Source organism: Clupea harengus, chromosome 9, assembly GCF_900700415.2.
Source record: "Clupea harengus chromosome 9, Ch_v2.0.2, whole genome shotgun sequence".
NCBI classification, from domain to species: domain Eukaryota; kingdom Metazoa; phylum Chordata; class Actinopteri; order Clupeiformes; family Clupeidae; genus Clupea; species Clupea harengus.
In genome coordinates this window covers 12,844,036-12,864,605 of record NC_045160.1, presented here as the reverse complement: position 1 = coordinate 12,864,605, position 20,570 = coordinate 12,844,036, and the positions used below count along the sequence as shown (strand labels likewise).

Sequence of the window (20,570 nt, the reverse complement as noted above, 5' to 3'; positions counted from 1 at the left end):
GGGAGTTAGAAATTATCTGGTTCCAGTCGGTCGTGCTCATGAAAAGGAGGACCTCACCAATCTATGCGATGCACTAATGAAAATATCACAGAGTTTAGCATTGGGGATGTCTATTTCAACGACGCAGAATCGATGGACATTGAGCAATGTCCTTACTTCACTGTATTCAGTATAAATGTTGAGCCATTACGCCAGCTGATGGACCCTTTAACATCACTTTACTTTGGGGGTGTTGAAAAATGAACAGTACATTTACAAGCGTTCATGTTCACAGTTCCATATTACCTGATATTACTGTGATGGGTAATTTTTCTTATAATGTATATTAAACAATGTAAACACATGAATTTCAAAACTATTTATTTTAATTAGGTAGTCGTTCTTGTCATACTCACCCCTCCATAATTATGAACTGTTCCGTAAAGCTCGCCGGAGTGATGTCAGTGATAGAATGTGATAATTTTGTTAGTCCTTTCGGTTACTAGTGTACTTTTCTGGCCGCTTTTCCCCCTTGTTGCAGGACTGTTCGTCGCAGTTGTGTGGTGAGGATTTATATGACAAACAGCGGGATAGTGATCAACTGTTGTCAGGTCTGAATTGGCTTGTGTCCGGCTGAATACGTTTAGGTTTACACTTCACGAAGTAACGCTAATGTTACAGGAAAGAGATTCAGCATTGTTTTAATAGTTTGCTTTCGAGAGTTGCTGACATTGGGGGAATGTGCACAGAATACTATAACTAACGGTTTGTCGTGCACCGTTTGTCAGCATTGGTTGTTTTCAGTCGCTTTTGAGTATCTGTTGTCAAGTGAAACGCGGCAGAGATCACTGGACGGAACTGGACAATGGTGAAGACAGTCGTCGGACGAGACACGAAGTCTTTGAGGATTGCGTTTTACGCTTTTTCCTGAAGGACAATATAACATAATCCACTTTCTTCGAAATTGGTTTACCAAAGCTTACATTTCGACAGTTTTTGTCCGGAGCATCTCGGTTCTGGCTTGTCATTCATGCAGCAGACTTCTAGCCGATTCGAATGAGAGGACCTGCCCTAATCGTCGATTGAGGATATAACCACGACGCAAACGAGTGACAACCAAGAGTGATATTTCTCATCAGTTTTTTAGCCACAAGGTCTTTGGCACAACGATGTTAACTCAGGTAAAGTTACTTTTATGGTCATTCTCTTATTTGTGAGGGTTAGTTTGTGAGATGGTATTGATCTAAAACTGTTTGTGTGTATGCTAGCTATGTGTGTAACGTTATGTGTGTGTATGTGTCTGTGTGTTCGCGCGGTCTCAGACTTGTACTCTGTGTTCTTTTCATACATCGAAATAAACCATATTTCATGCATCACAAGTGTTGACGACCACCAGAAGGTGTCCGTGCCTTGGTATTAAACTAAAATGTCCCTGTTACGTGGGTTGATGGGTCGATTTCGTCTCATTGTGGCATACATTGCTAACTTATTTCAGGGTTGGTGCATCGAGGGACATGATGGCCAGTGTTACCAGGAATTTAGCTAACGTTAATTGTGTTCTTGTTCGTGCCATGTAACGGGTCGACTTTTGTTGTTCAGCGATTGTTCCTAAAAGTCTATCGAGACATTTTTTATGAGACATCGGTGTCGGCATACACTATTGTCAAAGATTACACCGCTGAGAACACATTTGGTACACCCTCTATTTACTAGCTATTTAACTATTTGTCATTCTCCGGTGACCGCCCCAGTAACGACAGGTTACCACCAAGTGCCACCGTCGCCATCTTTAGATAAGACACGGAATTGTGTTTTAAGATGTCAGAGAAAGAATGTTTTAAGTCATGCGTTGTTATGATTTCAATGGCCTGAAAGTTCATCCAAGAAAAAGACCGAGCAAAGCTGGTGAAAGAATCCATAACCTGAATCACTGACTCGGTCTTGTCAAAATGAAACTGAAGGTGCTGTCAGCTATAAACGTCGAAAAGTTTGGCTTTGTTAAATGCCCATCTTCAGAATAATCACGTGTGTGCGACATGCCTTGTTTTCCTTTGTCGTTTCCAGTAATCAACCCCGATCTCTTTCACACTTGAATGTTTTCCTTTAGGTGAGACAGTAACCGAGTAAATCAGTTCCACTTTAGAGCTTGGCCGACTTTACATCTGCTGCACGAGCTACAATGTTGCAGTTTTTTGACTGTTGAAAAGGACGGTGTTAAATCGTTTCTCAGAACATAATCTAACCCGCTAAATTACTATGCACACATTGGGACATGTTTCAGTAGCATGCTTCAGACATGCTAGCTTACATGATTCAGTAGCCTAAAACAGAGTGTCGAAGTCATATCTAGGATTTTCGCTACGGTCATACAGGAATCGCCAGAGTTCATATCGTTAAATTAGGGTCGGCGTTAGTCTCCTTCATGAGATAAACAGATTAATTTGATCGACTGTGCTAGACGGTTATGCCAGTCTGTTGAGACTTTAATGGAGAGTTTAAAAACGTCGACTCTTGTGTCGGAATTTCCCCGTTTAGTGAATGTGTTGAATAATGACAATGCGTCCAATTGGCTAGTCGTCTGTGCCCTTGCTCGGGGGTTCTTGCCTCTAATCAAATATTTTAATGTGCTATGGCGGATAATAAACACAGAAAGATACGTGTCCCAGATGACAGATACGATAAACTCCCTCCGTCGTCTTGTGGGACCATATCCTACGACTGAAACGGTAAGCTAAATTTGGTCGAATGTGGGATGTCTAGATAGCGTACTCAGTTATCTGCGTTGTTCGAAGTCAGACATATTCCGTTTTAAATCTAGACCTGAGTATAGTGACACTTGGGAAAAGCAAATACACGGTAGGCCACTCGTCGTATGTGATTGTAACGATGTGCTCGCATGCCGGATTTGTCCATTATATAACGGGCTCGATCTCTCCACGGTGTAGCCGAGTAAAGTGCAAGATCTGACAGCGCCTCCCGCGCTTCGCTGCTGTGATGATCGTAGACAATGGCTTCATCATCCCGCTAAACGCCTTGGTAGACTAAACGGGAGCTGATTATTTGGGGCATGCCCTGAGACCGTTTACAAGTTGTTTTACCTGCTATGGCAAAACGTCGAGACTACTGCCGGAGAGTGAGTTAATAATGAACTGCTTTGTGTTTCCACAGAAAAAGAGAAAACGCACAGTAGAAGACTTTAATCAGTTCTGCACGTTTGTGTTGGCATATGCAGGATACATCCCATATCCTTCAGAGGTATGTAAACCTAGGCCTTTATATAAACTGTCTGTAGCGTGGTAAATTGTAGCACATTGAGCCAATAGTTTTAACTTTGGCACTACGTTTATTTACACACCAAAGTTGAGCAGAGCCGTTTACTTTTTTTTAAATTTGTATTCTACGGCTCTTCTAGGATTTCATGCTTGTATAGATTATTTTGGTTAGTACAAAGACCGAAACGCTGTAATATGTAATGCATAAAGGCTATGTGCATTAACAGCATTCATGTTAATTCAAGATGAAATTACACTGATCGACAAAACAATACAAAAAATGTAATATTTGATACTTAAATGTTGATTTAAGAATATGTTGCGACCATAAATTGTACAATATGGATTGTTTGAATAAGTAATCTTAGATCATTTTAATGCATGTCCTCCTACAGGAATGGTGGAGTAACAACAACCTTCCCAGGGACAATGACACTTGTAGCCCCATTCACAGTGACACTCTGCCTCAGAATAAGAAAGGGAGCACCAAAGAGAAGGCCAAGAAAAGGAAGCAGGACAAGAAGGGTTCCTCACAGAGTGAGGGCAAGCCCAGACGCAGGAGTGAGGATGCCTCCACCAAAAAGTCTCCCAAATCTAAGAAGCTCAACAAAAGTTTGTCACCATCTCAGCCGCCACAATGGCCCAGTGGAGACTTATTCTCCATCGATCTTCCCACCGTTGGGGCCTGCAGAAGCAATGAAGATATGCCTCCTTTGCCCATACCACAACCCCCCAGTGGAGAATCCTCGCCATGTCACAGCAGCGTGATCTATGCCAGCCACACTCCACTCAAAGACGAGAAGATGGAAATGGAGACCACCCTTAGCGCTGACGTGAAAAGAGGAAGTGGTGAAGAGGAACTCGTGGAGGAGCCAGTGGATGAGCCAGTGGATCTGACCAGAGTGAGCGGCACGGAAAAAGTGACGAAAGAAGAGCCCTGTTTGTCTGAGGCACAGCAGAGGAGTGAGGGGAGTCGAGCAGAAGCATCCAAGGAGGAGGAGAACGACAGCTGGGAGGGCAGCGAGTCCGGCTCGGCGGGCACGGACATCTTGCGATTGGTTATTGAAAGGCGCCTGGGCAACCGGCTACCCGAGGACCAGGAGACGGGTTACCACACGGACAGCACCCCAGACAGAGTTGCCAGCGACACCGAACAAGACACACGTGCTGGAGAAAGAAACACTGCAGCCAGCTCAGGTGTGTGTGCGTGTATGTGTCTGTCTGCAAGTTTATGTTGCTAATACTTTGTAGCTCATAGTAAGTTTGTGTCTGTATTGCTACTAGTTTACACCTATTTAACCTTATTTTTTCTTTCTATTGTAGCTTGTGGTTCAGTGAAGGCCTCCACAAACAATGGAAAAGGAGAAGGTAATAACACCTCAGTACCATATCTTATTATTGTTTTTATATTTAAGATACAAGTCTTTTCAATTTTTGTTTTCATTGGAGTAATACATGATTTACTTTTTTTCTCTCTTTCTGTCTCTTTCCCTCAGATGATGACTCATGGGACTTGATCACGTGTTTCTGCATGAAGCCCTTCGCCGGACGCCCCATGATTGAGTGCAACGAGTGTGGCACCTGGGTGCACCTCTCCTGCGCCAAGATCCGCCGCACCCACGTGCCCGAAGTCTTTGTGTGTCAGCCATGTCGCGACTCCAAACAGGACATCCGCAGGTCCAACCGGGCACGCACTGGCCCCCGAAAACGCTTCAGTGACTAGAACATCCACTCAACACCTGCACCAATGACTGGATAGGTGTCGCTGTTCGTTTCTTCAGACATGACAATCTCAAACTCTTTCACATTTTTTTTATTTAATGGACTTTGATAATAAGAAGGGCGGACATTTTTAAGATGTTGGTCCTCTTGGACGGTCTCTCATACTCATGTCAGAGAAATGAGAATGAGAGAGACAAAGACTGAAGTGTCCGGTGTGGGATGGGTGGGGAAAAAAACACTTTTCCACGTTTCATGTAATGAAGCTCATGAGGACGTTTTGAGGGAGTTCTTACTTGTTATTACTCATACCTTACTCGCACACAACCTGTCATGTGACCCTAATGCCACTTCTTTCATCTGACCACTATCACCAACACGGAGAACACTTTCCCAAGGGCTACCCCCCTACCCTCCCATCTCCTTGAACTCTGACTGTATTTAATATCCATAGATTGTACCTTTTTTTGTTTGTTTATAAATGCAGTTTGGTTGAGATGTAAAGGGTGGCACAAATGCCTTCTTTTTTTTTTTAGGCTTTTCAGTTGACTTGTCTGTTTAATGTTGAGAGGAAATCTTGCTATGAGAATATAAAGCACAAGAATCTACAAACACATTGTAAATATTGCTCTGTTTTCTAGAGTATGAATATATATCTATATATATATTGCTCTTTCAGTAATAAAGGCAGATCAAATGTGTTTTCGTTTTTTTTACTTTTGTTAATGAATACAAATACATGTATTTAGAAGCATGTATTTTTTTTTATTATTCCTAAAGCAAGTTTAAAAGCAAACCCATAAACTAGGAGCTGATACCTGATACATTTTGTACTTTGAAAAAGATGCAGGAAAGCAGACAGAAAAACAGGTCAAACACTTTCCCATTCCATATTGTGAAACAAGGAACTCAGAAGTAGCCCTTCACATAGTGTGTTCAGTGCAATTGGAGCAGCTGCTATATTCAAACATTGAATACAGTCATTCTACACACAACAATCTTTCTCTTGAAGGTGTTACGACCCTGGATATTGGATTTAATAAATAACGTATTAGTATTATTATTATAAATTCTGCGTGGCCTCCCTTTTATGTTTCATGCATTGAGCCGTGCACATAACAAAGGCACCATAGTGTAACAGCACACAATCTATAGAAGCTGCTGTAAGTGACATTAGCATTTCTTGCTAACTTCTGTCAGACTTTTCCCTTTACACTGCAGGAGACCACTGGCACTCCTGAATGTGTAGTGTAAATGCAAGAGAGTTGCCATGCATGGATTCCAGTATTAGAAACCATTTATTTTTATCAGTAAATCTATTTTCATGGTGGTCACCATGATATATCAGTTAAGGTATTATAAAAAGTATCATCCACATAAGCTTTACGGTTTTCATATTTCCAGTATGAGGTCGCTAGAACATAACACTTTGATCACACATGCATACCTCCACCATTGTTAGAGGCTTATCATTGTTGCAGTTGCACAGTAGCCATCAACCAATTCTAGATAGAGCACAGCAGACCTCACAGCTCCTGCCAGCTCAGTCAGACTATATGTCCTCTATACTAGACGACTGCAGGATCTGTAAGGTTTCATGCAAGGAAAACAAAAAACACACGTAGCAGATGGCTTCACTCCTCAGGCAATGCTGATGGGATGATATTCCCTTTCTCTCTCAGGCGTGGAAGGACCCCTTCTCTGTAGAACTTCTCAAGCTTTGCCAAAGTGTCATCCCAGAATTTAGGGTCAAAGGTCAGAGGCACAACTGCAGTCTCACGCAGGGTGAACACCACCAGGTCAGCCTTGTGTATTCCTGTCACCGCCATCTGGCACTGCACTTGAGTGTAGTAGCTGTGCTTGGTTTTGAGTCGGTACGTCTGGCCCTCATCACCGAGTTCCAGACAGAAGGCCGAATCTTGGAGGCAGGCTTCTCTCACGGTGTTCTCTCTGTGCTTGTAGGGACACTTGACCTCCAGGCAGAGAAGGCGCTCCCCTGTTTTCTTATCCTCCACGATGCCATCAGGGCTTGCCGCCAACCAGGCACGCTGTGGGTCGATAAAGAGGCCGCACTCCTGAACCTTCACGGGGCGCCCCAGCGTCTTGCTCTTCAGCCTCTGGTAGATCAGCGCTGCCTGAGCCTCGTGCTCAATGCCCCAGGCCATTGCTCGGGTCTTAATATTCGAACCTTCTCCCAAGATTGCGGTCATATAGGACTCTGGTGGAGTCTTGCTCTGGCCACTAACAAAGCGGCTGTGAGAGACACGGTGAGCGGTAGAGGCAGTTATACGGTTTTGACGCCAGGAGAACCACTTAGGATTCTTGCTCTGGCCACGAGTCTGGATTTCCACAGACTGGACAGTGGCCCTGTCCACTTTCACACCAATGCCCAGGGGCACAGCCTCAGACTTGGGACGAGATGCCTCAGCGTCCCCACTGTGTTGGGTGCTCTTGCTTAAGGGTTGTGCTGCCCATGATGCTGTACTTCTTTGACCTGTTGTTGGAGAGAATTGAGTTTTTGGGGCAGATTTCCCAGCAGGACTTGTGACTTTTCTGTTGGGGTCCTTCAAAGTGGTTTGTCCACCACGTGGTGCATAAGTTCTCCCAGGGGCTGACTTGGGCCTCTGGGACAAATCCCCTGAACCAGAGCTTTTAGATGACATTCTGACAGTCTTGTCGTTGACCTTCACTTTAAGGCTCTGTGGTGGAGCACTGCTTATGGCAGGGCCATTGTCTTCTGTACCAGTGGAAGACATTTCTCAAGTTAAAAATGTAGTCGATCTGGAAAATCTGGGAGTAAAAAAATAATTGTTAAAAAATATACATTACATATACAAAAAAAGCATACAGCCATGTAACTCAAAACTCCTCATATCCACAGAAAATCAGTTCTCTTTTAGACCTCTTCATGACACATAATTTAGTGCCAAATATAGTGCCAAATTCCAGGCTATGCACTGGAGTAGCTGACATAAACAGATTGTGACGCAGAGATTTGTTTGGTTTGTAGTGCTGAGCTGCATGGGGGGGAAACAGGTGTGAATACGGCCTTAACTTCAGTCACTGTCTGCCTTTCAATGGGGATCAATTTAAACGATCCTTATTCAATCCCTCTCCTGCACAACCCTGGGAGTCTCCCTCTCTCTCCCACTCTCGTTGTATCTCCACCCTCTCTGTCTTTCTCTCCCTTTCCCTGTCTTTCTGCTCCAGAGTGGATAATCCTTTTAGCACCAAAGCTGGTGAGCTTACAGTCACGCCCCTCCCTATAGCCTCCTCTCTGCATCCCCTATCCTAGTCAATGACACACAGCAGGTGGTGGACTGGGAGGATTGGGGGGTGCAGTGTGAGTGTGTGTGCCTGGGGTGGGGAGGGCATAAATAAGAAGCTCTATCCTGCTGTTTCCCTAAGTTCACGGCTCACATGACAGTGGGACAGCCTCGCTGTCTGACTCAGAGAGTGGGGGTCTGCCATTGCATGCCTGGTGTTTGCTGACTCAGACACTGAGGTTGCAAAAAAAGATTCCTCTGTTTCAGTCAAGTTGGAGACGTACCCTACCCTGAGTAATTAGACAGCTGTGTTGACGACGTAGCTGATTGATCAAATCTTGATCAGCACCTATTTTCTCCCCCTTATCACTGTTTCACTACCACATTGGTTTGTGCTTCACTGATTAATGGCTAGGAGTAACTTCTATCTAAATACAGGGAGTAAATAATCAGATTCTGAGTAATGTTCAAGTAGCTAGTCTCCAAAATTTCATTGTATGCAAATACAATGACAAGAAAAGCTTTTTCACTTCACTTTTTCACTATTTTAGTTTTCAAGTTCCAGTTCACCTGTAAAACTCAAATGATCTATGACTGCTTCCACATTCCTGGTTAACAATCTCCAACAGATCCTCTTCTACCATGTTCAACAGCTTACACCCAGTAAAACTGAATTAAACTCTTAGGCAGCTGCAGAGGAACTCCATACTCTCCGACTGGGAGAGACGTATGCGTGTGGGTGTGTGCGTGTGGGTGTGTGAGTGTGTGAGTGTGTGTGTGTGTGTTGTTGGGAGATTAGTCGCAGGGCATGGGACGGAGCATGTCTATCTAAGATCAGGACCCACACACTCACACCTCACTGTGTCCATCCAGGGAAGCTCGTGAACGGACATGTGTGTGGCACTATAAATAACTCAGTGAGCACTGCGCTGCACGTTTGTGGTAATGCGTTGTGGTTAGACAGAGAGAACATTGTCACAACCTTAGGCCATCTTCAACTAGACATGGTTAATGGTTGGCTCATTGCTTATGCTGAAGATCTTTCTGACATACATGCAGGTGTGTAGCCTACTTCATGTTCACATCTCTGTTTTTATCTGTTCTGTAGTGTTGTGGTACTTTGACACGCTCACTGTCTCACTGATATGTTAACATCAGCTTTTTGCAGTCTGATATTCAACATCAGAAACTAAGATCAGTATGCCTAGATGTTTTTCTTGGTGAACCATAATTGCTATGCATTCCAATATAGAACCATTTGTATTTGACTGTATTAATAGAGCACCAATTAACAATATAGCCTATTAGTGTTGTGCAGTTACAACTTTTAAGTAATCATAATGTGGCAATGTTATTCAATGAAGCCTACTGAACAGGTGGCCATTCCATGACTGAATCTAGTAAAAGAAAACGTGTAGCCCATTGCGTTGTTAGGACCTGGTAGAGTCAGTTCATGTATTTGCATCTTTGGCGCCATCCTATGTCTAAATCGAGTACAGTCAACCACAAAGCTCTAATTTTTTCAGTTTCACTTCTGTGCTTTTGACAGGTCGAGCTCGGTGAGACCTCCTGAGTAGGGTATTTAATATCAAACATCGTAATAATGTATTGTTTTGTGTATTTAGTTCACGTGTACTGACAGTAAAGAAACGATGATTTCAAAAGATCTGTCAAAAGTTACTGTCTTTGTGGCAAATAGGCTATGTCACGGTAAATCGGTTTCTCTCTCATGTCATAGGCTTATCACTTAAGGCTCTCTTCGACCAAAATGTAAACACACTGTGCTAAACAATAATTCAAAATAATTATTCACGAAATGTGTTATGTAAGAAAAATATAAAACAAAAGTAGGGGTGAAAGTTACGTAGGTAGCTTATTCATTTAAAAAGCCTATGTAGTAGTAACTATGTAACTTACCTGATGTGAGCCTGCCTGTCAGAATAGCAGACAGGGAAGTGGAATGAAACGCAAATGTAGTGTGAGCACAAGTGACTCATTACCACATGACGGCAGGAACGTCATTTCCTAACTGTAGGCCCTACCTCGCGCGTTGACCTGCTTTGTCCTGCTTTGTGTATCGACCTGCCCGTGACTATGCTCCTCACAGTCATGTCCCAGACATGCCCTGCCGAGTAATTTCCACGACGCGCAGCCGAACATGGCAACAGAAGTAAACACACTGTAAACAGGGTTATTACAAATGTGATTGGGTAGGCTACATGTTAATTATACGACTAGGTTGACCTAGATAGCTTATGTATCGTATTGGTAGGCTCCTTGCCAGGGAAAACCCTGGGAATGGATTTGGAATGGCAATGAAAGGAATTGCAATGGCTAGAATACCGCCCGGGACCATTACATACAGGTATTCCCCTGCTGACGTAATCATCTTTACCGTATGATTGCAACCATGTTTTATTTTTCTCGAGTCAGACCAAGAGACCATGCTGGTCAAACAATGACGTCGCATAGAGTTATCTAACATCAGCTATGCCATATTAAAGGGGTCGTTCGAATTGTGATTTAAAACGGTTAGGCGACGAAGTAGGACGAGATTAACTCGTTCATTTGAGTTTTTCCTAAATCACGTATAAAATGCCTTCCTATAAAATATACATATTTTTTTCCCAAGGGTTCATGTCCCAGACCGACTTCTGTATTGTGCCTCAATCGACTGTAACAGGTTATTCTGGAATATTGACACAACAATGCTAACGAGCCACCTTTGAAACAGGCACGTCACAGATTTAAGGTATGTTTCTGCAGCTTTGCACATTCTCGTACTGAACACTATGAGAAAAACATTGTTTGCAAAATGTATAGGCTACGGTGTTACCATTTTCAAACATACCATTTGTTTGATTAGGCTATATATTTATTGTTATAAAACTGTGCTTATTTTTAAAATAGGGATATATTGAGACTAATGTTTCTTGAATATGATTCTTTCCCGACCATGCAGAGCTGCAGATGCCATATGGCAATATCTCAGATCACTCCCACCTTGTATCTCAGTGGCGTGGACGCTGCCTTGAGCCACACAGTAATCACCAACCGGCACATCACTCTCATTGTGAATGCCACTGTGGAACACATATGCCCCGAGTACACTGGTGTGGAGTGCATGCGTGTGCCCGTCCTGGACCAGCCCCATGCCTCACTGTCTGAACACTTTGACACAGTGGCTGAACGCATCCACAACAACCAGACTGGCAGCACTCTGGTGCACTGCTCTGCTGGCAGGAGCCGGTCAGCTTCTCTCGTCATGGCTTACCTGATGAAGTTCAGACAGGCCACGCTACTCCAGGCTCACTACTGGGTGCTGGAGGTCAGGCCGTTCATTTGACCCAATGCTGGGTTCTGGCGACAGCTGCTGGAGTACGAGCGCAAGCTTCATGGCAAGAACTCTGTCAGGATGGTTGCCACAGTCCTTGGGGTTTTACCAGAGGCAATAGATGTGAATGAGGGGTCAGCATATTGTTTGAATGGGTGACTGAACTTGGACTAAACTTCATACAAAATGTTTAGAGTAATTAAACCACACTGTCAATGTGAAGTATCTTTTATTATTAACACAATAAAGCTACAGAAATAATAAGACAACTAAAACGAGAGATATCAGTCATATATCTCAGAGATACAAACCACACACTGTTTGATCGGCAGATAGTATGCAACCTCAAGCATTTGAGCTCAGGATATATTATAAAAGTCAGGAACATTTTGTCTCCAAAGCCAAACCAGTTCATTCAGTAGATTATGCCCCATCAGTCTCACAGAGTCTGGAAGTAATTATGATGGCATTGGGTGAGCTTTACTGTAGGAGAAATTTGCATGGGAAATCAGGACTCAATACTGGAAGCTCATTTTGACATGAATGTCGTCCAGAATCTGCTGTAGCTCCTCATCTTCAAAGCGACCTTCCAGACTGAAAAAGAAAACATAACATCAGTCTAAAATGAAAAACATCAGAGAAGTGTGAACATAAACAAGGTAAACTGAAAGTTCTTATCTTATGTGCAGCTGTGAAAGAGGACAGAGAAATGGTTTCCACTGTTTCAAAAGAACTCGAAAACCTTTCCAGCTGTTTTATTTTTTTCAAGTCCATAGTCCAAAATGACAGTAGATTTTTAAGTTAACCTGTGCAGTGTGCCACTACATTAGGGTGCTTGCCCTCAACCATGGTGTGCTGACTGTTCTTGGCTAGATTGTGTTATTTTTCGAGCAAGGTACAATCGCTAGATACACTCTCTGACAACGTCCCTATTGTTTATTCTGATTGTTGCCAGAAGCCTTTTCGCAAGGAAAAGTTGAACATCTTTCAACTTTTTGCAGTCTCTGCTAAGCATTTCAACATGTTAATGGTTTTCTCAACAGAAATCCACTGTATTTCTCTGAATTCACATACACATTTACAAGTCAAATGCAAAACAATAGTGATTATTAATGTGACAGTGTTTTTTTGCCACAGAGCAAGAGTTGGAGACTTCCTCCACTAGATCTGGCTTCTATAAGCTGCATGCCTAAGTAACTTGCTTGCGATGAGCACCATGTAGAGTACAACACATTTTTAAACCAGTTTTTCACCTGCCTGCTGCACATTTGGCATGGTAATGGCAGGAAGTGAGCTGGAGTTAAATCCTAATCTACAGTATGCTATAAAGTTGTCCTCTTTCAGTCTGATCTTCACACATCATAATGTCATTTTACGTCCATAAATTGTCTGATGGTAGTATTTGAGAAATGGCCACAAGCTGACAAAGGATACCACTATATCAGGTAATGCAAGGGATTAATCATGTGAGGAAGGTCAGTGTAATTCAACCTAAAATCTGAGGCATGGAAGCCAAGTAGAATATGAGCAGACCACCTGCAATTCTGACGCAGGGAAGAGTTAAATTAGGCCGGAGACACTGTGTATAATACTAAAAATGGTACCCTTGTGGTGCAAACCCAATGATACAGGTTACAAGCAGCAGGAGCATTAAAAAAAAATAGTACAGGTACAATACTGCATATGATTAAGATCTTTTCCACCTTGATATTATGAGGGCTGCAAGTCTCAAGCAAACATCATGCACTATACTTAACTGCAAACTCTTTTGACGTTTTAACATCATGACTAGTGTTCATAGTACTTTCATGGTACTAACTGATTACTGCAAAAGTCTATTCTTATAGAGGCACTGGTGTGAACAACATAACCTGAGAGTAAACGCTGCAGTTAACATTGTTTACTGTGACGAGCTATTTTGGACGGAACCAACCTACCTGGGAATCAGGGCTTTTGCCTCCTCAGCAGGCTCTGGACACAAATTGGCTAGGCACGCCAGCTCAAATTTGTGCAGTTTCTTTTGCAATAGCAAGCTGTGGGAAAATTACAAGATAAAAACACTTTGGTGATAATTCAGATGAACGAAACACAGATTAATTTGCAACATTCACGGAATATTTCTTACCCTCAATGAAATAAAATGAAATTGTAATAGTCAACATCATGTAATATCCACACAAAGCCTTATACAACCACAAAAACCTTACATCAACGAATAAGGAAAAAACAAACCAATGTAATTGTGTTACATCGTCTATCTAGTTAGCACTATAATGGTGCATGTGATATTCTCTCTCAGATTACATGTAGATAACACCCTTATACATAACCTATGACATAGTTACAATGTATTACTTTTAGCTCTATCACTCACCTCCGAACGCTAGCTATGGTTTCCCTGTTTTTATATCGGCTGAATCGTGCAGTGTAGTTGAGAGTCTTCATAAAGACTTCAGAGAGTTCTTGCTCATCCTCTGCACTTTCATTCTGTTGCTTTCGATGTTCCAATAACATGTGAACCTCAGAATTCAGTAGAGTCTCTGCGTTCTCAAATTCTATAGAGGAAAAAGGCACAATTAAAAACCTTCCTGTTGAAAATAAGTTTACAGAAACACAAGTGTTTGAGAATGGATAGGTATTTGACGTAGCTCGTTAGCTACATGACTGACTTAACGTTACCTTTAGGGAAGATAAGTTGAGAAGCATCCTCTTCGACGTCACCAACTTGCCCTGAATTGCCGCCAGACGCCATATTGTTGCCCGGTGAAAGATTAAAAGGAAAGGTAAGGCAACTGATTCACCACAGGGACGTACAATCTGTCCCTGTTAACAAAAATACACCTCAACTGATGTCTTCACTGCACACTTCCAGAACGCGTTCGTGCATCAAGACAATGCACTCTTCTTGGTTTGAAAACCAGGCTGTAAAAAGACTAAGAATTTTCACTAGCGCCCTCACAGTACTGGAGGTTTACTACTGCGAGCCGATGTTGGGAAGAGTTTCGTTAGAACACCATTGCAGGTAGCGAAACTCTCCATCAAACTAGTTTCGTAATTTCTAACGCTCTCGTGCACTTAGATCAGCCTACTGGTAATTTGAGCTTTTAAAAATGTATGCGAATACTTTATTACAACAATACCAATAGCCTCCTCTAACACACGCCACTCCCATTTAAACTACTGCCTTTGTTGAAAAAATATATACATAGGCATGGCCTACATTCATGCATACATAGACCCTACATAGCCAACATATATAGACTACATACCTAGATAGGCTTGCATACACTTTTCATACATATATAGCCCTGGGTACCTGGGTCATACCACGAAATCGGTGCCTTTTACGGCCACAACAAAAAAACAATCCACATTAAAATAACAGCAAATGTGTTTGTCTTCTCTCCTCAATAGTGAATCTAATTTAAGTCCAATACATATCAATTTAAGTCCAATACATATCAATATTCAATTAATTAAAAACACTTTTATGCAGAAAAGGGTGAGGTTTTTGTTCTATCCTATGATCTTTCTACTTCAGCAGGACTTTTAAGTTGTAAAATATTGGCAACTTGTTTACATTTTCACTTTTACATTTTGTGTAAAGTATGATCTTATTGCTAAGCTGTGCTTTTGTTCAAAATATGCATGATTAAAAACAACAACATCAAAAATGATCTGTGTCCCTTGATTTCACATCAATCCTGTTATCCGCATGAAAAAAAACGCTTGCAAAATGATGGTATATTCTAGAAATGACATGACATGACTTGATTGACTGCATCATCTCTGTATCGGGAATCCAACTGTGTCAAGGCAAGGAGGCCTCTCTCATTTCAATGCTATTTAAATGCCTCATAATGTCCGACCACGGGGGTCGAGCATACCCTGTCAACACAGCTACCATAATTTATTATTTTCAAAATCGAAATAGTATTTTATAACTTACATTATTATTAATATTCTAAGTAATAACCTTTTAAAGTACACAGCATGTGTTCCTGTGCCTTTACCATTTTAGCGAGTAATGAGCAAATTATTTTCAAATCCTCAATCAGTGTTTACCCTCGGTTCAATGTCTTTAGGTTAGCCTTGTAAAATTGAAAAGCTTTTAAAGGTTGTATCTATTTGTATTATTAAAGAAACATCCATATTATACGTGGAATATTTGGGGGAAAAATCCCTAATCTGAAAATATTGTCACTGTAAAGAGTGACCAAAGTAATCGTCATTTAAGTACAATCTGCCACATATTTCCATTTAAAAAGATAAGTAATATTGCATTTGTCAGTAAAATGGAAAAAAGTTCTTCAAGTCGTCTTTTTTCTCAAACTGCACAAAAAAGTGAAGATTAAAGTTATTTTCAGTTTAAATTGTTCAAAACTGATAAGGCATTGATTTTGTGGAATTACCCATCCAAATATATATTTATTTGTGTCACTATAACACTAATCTATAGTGCAGTTAGCTTACATGGTTAATGAGTAATGGTACAAAATTGGTAAAAATAGAAAGAAAAAAGATCTTAACTATGCTTAACTACACGACACCGTGTTTCTGGATGCCAGTAAGGGAAAGGAGGGAGACAGAATAATCTCAATCTCTTGTTTGGCTAATATGTTCTACCTGTCTAACTCCTGAAACCCTAAACTGCTGTAACGGTTGGGTGCTATTTTAATTTACATGAGATATTCAGGTTAAACATTAAATAACTGCAATCAATGCAATTTCATTAAGTGAAAACTATTATTTAAAAATTCTATGACTGAAAGTTGCTAGGTCTAATCATTTAAAGGTCATCTATTCTTTCATTTAGTAAAAATATTTCCAGACCTAAGGATTTAACCCTGAAAAAACATAATGACAAAAACATTACGTCCCAATGTCTGGATACTTTGGTTCAGGCTTTTACAGAAAAAACTCAAGGAAAGGCAATAACAATTTTTAAACAGAATCAAGTCTCTTGTAATATTTTTTTTCTGAATTACTTGACTGTTTTAAAGCCCATTTAACAGACATAGAAGCTGAACTCTAGATAAATAGCCTACAGCTATTATACATCAAACAAATGTTTATTTTCCCAACAATGCATTTCGGGAATTCAGAATGGAAGCTAACTAACTTCCTCACTCTCATCTGAGGCATATACACCGGAACTTGTTTTACAGTGAGCATGTACATCTTTTCTTTGGGATGATGCAAAAACGTATGCGTTGGCCGGGAATCGAACCCGGGTCAACTGCTTGGAAGGCAGCTATGCTCACCACTATACCACCAACGCTTACTTGCACGGCTTACTGAGACATTGGACTTTGGACCGTAAAGAATGGCCAGCTTCGTACTAGTACATAATATTATTATTACTCCATGCGACCTGCCTACCGGTATCTGACATTTCATATTTGTCCCTTCGTGACCATTTTCATCGTCAGATTCGTCCATTTGCTCGACAAATACACGATAGCAAGCTAACATTAGTACCGTAGCCTATGTCGTAACCTCCTATACAGAGGCGCTTGTACACTCATGCCCCATTCCCAACTAGCAACTTCACTAACGAGCACTGTGGCCTTCATTGCAATGACGAGGCTGTCTTCTGACTAGTTGTTTTTTCACGAACTATCTACGCGAGGACAATATCAGTTGATGATTGCATGAAATCACAGTTTCAGTTCCACTTTCCGCGACTGCCCACTTCCTTGTTTCATGCCTCTGGCTTGTCCAGCCTGTCTCTGTATCACAGTACGCCCTATTTGGGCAGTTACAAATGGTTATGATTTTTTTGCTTTGTGTCAGTCTTTACTTTATTTATGACACACAAGGCCTATTTTGACCAACCTATAGCCCGCAATGCTCTGGTCCATCTATTTCCTCCATATTTACACCTCACCTACCAGCCATCTTCACACATCTGCATATAGCCTGTATAGTCTATTTAAGTTTTAACCCTGTCACTCTTCTGTAATCCTGGTCTGCCACCTGGTTTCTTCATTTGTCCATATGTAAGCAAGTAAGTAAAGTTTATTTGTATAGCGCTTTTCACAGACACGAGTCACAAAGTGTCTTTACACGAGTAGGCTACAGCTACACAATACACGATAGGAATCACAATATATAATACAAACACAATATACAAACATAAGTGTATACAAATTACCCAAATGACTAAACAGATATATCTTAAGCTGCATTTTAAAAGCGCCCACAGAATCAGCAAACCTTAGAGGTGTGGGTCGAGCATTCCATAGTTTAGATGCTACAGCCTCAAAAGGTCGATCACCACGGGTCTTCAGGCGAGTGCGTGGGGAACGATAGTAAATTAAGAGAACGATGCCATTCATTTTCACTTCCTCCTCCTTTCCTTGTCATCAGACAAACATCCAAAATTACTTGATACAATTCATTTAAGTAATTTAACCCAATTGGCACTACCAAATGTTATGATCTCTCACAGCTACTCAGTAATGGTCTCTTCTGGCCATGAAAAGTCCAGCACTGATACACTTTCTTGAGTCTAGGTGGAATGTATGCAGGGAGTAAAATGTGTATACATCCTTGTAAGTCGCTTTGGTCGCTTTGGATAAAAGCGTCTGCTAAATGACTAAATGTAATGTAATGTAATGAGTAACAGCCAAGGTCACGGTGCTTTCATTCTAACAGCACAACATAAAGAAAGGTTGAATATGGACAAAGAGACATCCACCAGTAGATGGCAGTAAAGTCTCACATAACTTCTGTGAACAAACTGAGAAAAACATGTACAGTGTTTATCTATACTTGTAAGTGTGTTGTCTCATACGCCTTGGCTTTTATGTTTTGATATATGTGTATCACATGATATGTCTTTGTTGATCAAGTTTCTTCTTACACATATAAGAATCATTTCGAAAGAGGCCACAGTGCTTGCATTGCAATGTTAGAGTAATATTACACAGACATATCACTATTCATTACAAGCAGAAACAATTGGTACTGTGGTCAATATTGCACTTGTGGCCCCACTGCTAGTGAAAGTCACTGTAGAAACATGAAATTAAACTGAATAAGTTCTGACAATTTTCTATATTTTTAGTTTACCAGCTTTACGCTATTTATACCAAACTAAGTGAACTCTCTGGAAAATGCCTGAGAACCTAAAGGAATAATTTGGCTCCCTCAGATGGCTGTGGTGGCATAATATCTATATGGATACTAATATGCTCTGGTTAGTATGGATTTCTAATGTAGAAAACCTGTAGCAACCTGTTGAATGTGATTTGCGGACTTGTGGAATTTTTTTTTATAATGCTTAGTGAGTTTCCGAATCCAATTCTACTGTTATGTGAGTGGTGAAAATGTAAACAAATAAAACACATTTGTTTTGTGAAATATATTTGTTATTTGTTTATTTATGTTAATCATGTGGTGTGGTGTACAATGGATTTTTGTAAATATGTTCAGATTTTGCCTTGAAGATGTTTTTTGCCTCCTTCTCTGTCTTCTGCACCTTTGCCATCTCTTCTTTCTCTATCTTTCTCTTCTCTGCCAACTCCTCTTTCTCTCTCTTTCTCTTCTACGCCAACTCATCTTTCATTCTCTTCTTCTATGCCTTCTCTTGGGTTTTTACCTCAGCCATTTCTTTGGTCAGCATTTTCTTATCTTATTCCTCCCTGTATATCTCTCAACCCAAGAAACACTTCCTCATTTCCATCTCTACCTGTTTAAGCTCCATCTCTCTCTTTTGCCTCTGGGCCAACTCTTCCTTCTCTCCCATTTTCTTCGCTACCAGCTCTTCCTTCTCTCTCCTTTTCTTCTCTACCAGCTCTTCCTTCTCTCTCCTTTTCTTCTCTACCAGCTCTTCCTTCTCTCTCTTTTTCTTTTCCATGAGGTCCTTCTCCAATCTCTTATTTTCTTCTTTTGCCCTCTTCTTCTCCACTTCCAGCTTTCTCTTTTCCTCAGAGGCCGCGTTTTTGTTCAGTATCTTCATTGCCTCTTTGAGCTGCTTCTCTTCCTCTGCGAGTTGCCATTTCACTTGCTTTTCTTGAGCCTTCCATTGCCTCTCCAGGATCTTCATCATCTGTCTTTCTTTCTCTTCCACCTCTTTCAGCTGCTTAGTGCAGTCACGCAAGTCTAATTGGAGTTTAGCTCTCTCTCTTTTTATATTGTCCTGTGCTGCTCTCTGGTTTAATTTTATCTCGGTCTCCTGAATTAGCAGGTATTCGCTGATATACTTCTTGTGCTCCGGCGTCATATTTTTTTGCTCTCTCTTAAAATAATCTTTCTGTTTCTCCAGGGCCTGTTTTTCCACCTTCAGTCTGATCTTTACCTCCTTCTCATGACTTTTTAGCATGTGCAAATTGTCCAGGACGGCCCATTTGATACGCCTAAGATGCACAGTGTTGGTCAGTCGTGGAGTTTCCTCCGTACCGGTGTCTATCCCTGCCATTTTAGGACCCTTTGTCCTCCTTTTTATCGTCATCACACGAGCCCTCTGCTTCCTCATGACCTGCTCATCAGTGTCACTTTCGTCCGACACACCAATCTGAGTAAGAAGTTAATCAGATGTTAAACAAAGATAAACCTACAACATATTTAAGCAGCTGCATATTGAAATAAAAAGATCACAAACATGACGGTCTGGTCTGGTACTAACCATTATTATTTTTATAGGCTCCTTCCCCATACATTTAAGGCATTTCAGCTCTACAGCCTTGCGGGTGTTTGGGCAAACAAGAATGGTGGGAGGGCCATGACATGTGTGTCCCACAGGGACACAGCCCTCCATTTGAACACGGTGTGGGAATGTGCAACAGTCCAAGCAGATGTTTAGTTCTTTAATACTTTCATCAGGGTTGCATTCAAGGACAGACTCTGTCTTTGCTAACTGCTCAACAGCAATGTCAAAGTCATCCTCATGATGTTCTGCATCATTCTGTGTTTCAAAGTCCCTCAGCATCTCCTCTCTTAACTTCTTTAGTTCCAGGGTGAGGCCGATGTTCGTGCCGTCCAGAGCATTACACA

The 20,570-nt window shown here is 41.4% G+C and overlaps 4 protein-coding genes and 1 non-coding gene across 6 annotated transcripts; 2 read left to right on the top strand and 3 right to left on the bottom strand.

The window, feature by feature from the left end:
• Positions 1–406: 406 nt before the first annotated feature.
• LOC105911018 (PHD finger protein 13-like) lies at positions 407–5,671 on the top strand. Of its 2 annotated transcripts, none has more exons than XM_012839785.3 (5): positions 407–1,160; positions 3,148–3,234; positions 3,647–4,448; positions 4,575–4,619; positions 4,748–5,671. In XM_012839785.3, the coding sequence occupies exons 1-5, from the start codon at positions 1,149–1,151 to the stop codon at positions 4,972–4,974; spliced, it is 1,173 nt and encodes a 390-aa protein (XP_012695239.1). In that variant the 5' UTR covers positions 407–1,148; the 3' UTR covers positions 4,975–5,671. The 2 variants fall into 2 exon arrangements, with proteins under 2 accessions (XP_012695239.1, XP_031429369.1); XM_031573509.2 differs by lacking the exon at positions 407–1,160 and adding an exon at positions 1,243–2,705.
• Positions 5,672–5,714: 43 nt separating this feature from the next.
• Positions 5,715–10,337, bottom strand: LOC105911042. Its single transcript, XM_012839817.2, has 2 exons — positions 10,154–10,337; positions 5,715–7,760 (listed from the first exon to the last, which is right to left on the bottom strand). The coding sequence occupies exon 2, from the start codon at positions 7,724–7,726 to the stop codon at positions 6,605–6,607; it is 1,122 nt and encodes a 373-aa protein (XP_012695271.1). The 5' UTR covers positions 7,727–7,760; positions 10,154–10,337; the 3' UTR covers positions 5,715–6,604.
• On the top strand, positions 7,768–11,792 carry LOC105911043 (dual specificity protein phosphatase 14). The gene is given in 3 exon segments (XM_042708716.1): positions 7,768–9,295; positions 10,869–10,988; positions 11,199–11,792. A coding segment is annotated over 1 exon segment (516 nt). The 5' UTR covers positions 7,768–9,295; positions 10,869–10,988; positions 11,199–11,213; the 3' UTR covers positions 11,730–11,792.
• Positions 11,783–14,526, bottom strand: polr2d (RNA polymerase II subunit D). The gene is made up of 4 exons (XM_012839820.3): positions 14,250–14,526; positions 13,945–14,125; positions 13,508–13,603; positions 11,783–12,164 (listed from the first exon to the last, which is right to left on the bottom strand). Exons 1-4 carry the CDS (start codon positions 14,320–14,322, stop codon positions 12,086–12,088), a joined length of 429 nt encoding a protein of 142 aa, XP_012695274.1. The 5' UTR covers positions 14,323–14,526; the 3' UTR covers positions 11,783–12,085.
• Positions 14,527–16,779: 2,253 nt separating this feature from the next.
• trnag-ucc lies at positions 16,780–16,851 on the bottom strand. The gene has a single exon. It is a non-coding gene; the product is annotated as a tRNA-Gly (tRNA).
• Between the last annotated feature and the right edge of the window lie 3,719 nt (positions 16,852–20,570).

Excerpts from the sequence above, each read along its gene's own strand:
- polr2d (XM_012839820.3), bottom strand. The coding sequence starts at position 14,322 with ATGGCGTCTGGCGGCAATTCAGGGCAAGTTGGTGACGTCGAAGAGGAT. Across the intron at positions 14,126-14,249 it reads TCAACTTATCTTCCCTAAAG|AATTTGAGAACGCAGAGACT; the intron begins GTAACGTTAAGT and ends TTTCCTCTATAG. Across the intron at positions 12,165-13,507 it reads GCAAAAGCCCTGATTCCCAG|TCTGGAAGGTCGCTTTGAAG; the intron begins GTAGGTTGGTTC and ends TTTCTTTTTCAG.
- LOC105911042 (XM_012839817.2), bottom strand. The coding sequence starts at position 7,726 with ATGTCTTCCACTGGTACAGAAGACAATGGCCCTGCCATAAGCAGTGCT.
- LOC105911018 (XM_031573509.2), top strand. The coding sequence starts at position 2,466 with ATGGAGAGTTTAAAAACGTCGACTCTTGTGTCGGAATTTCCCCGTTTA. Across the intron at positions 3,235-3,646 it reads ACATCCCATATCCTTCAGAG|GAATGGTGGAGTAACAACAA; the intron begins GTATGTAAACCT and ends GTCCTCCTACAG. Across the intron at positions 4,449-4,574 it reads AAACACTGCAGCCAGCTCAG|CTTGTGGTTCAGTGAAGGCC; the intron begins GTGTGTGTGCGT and ends TTTCTATTGTAG.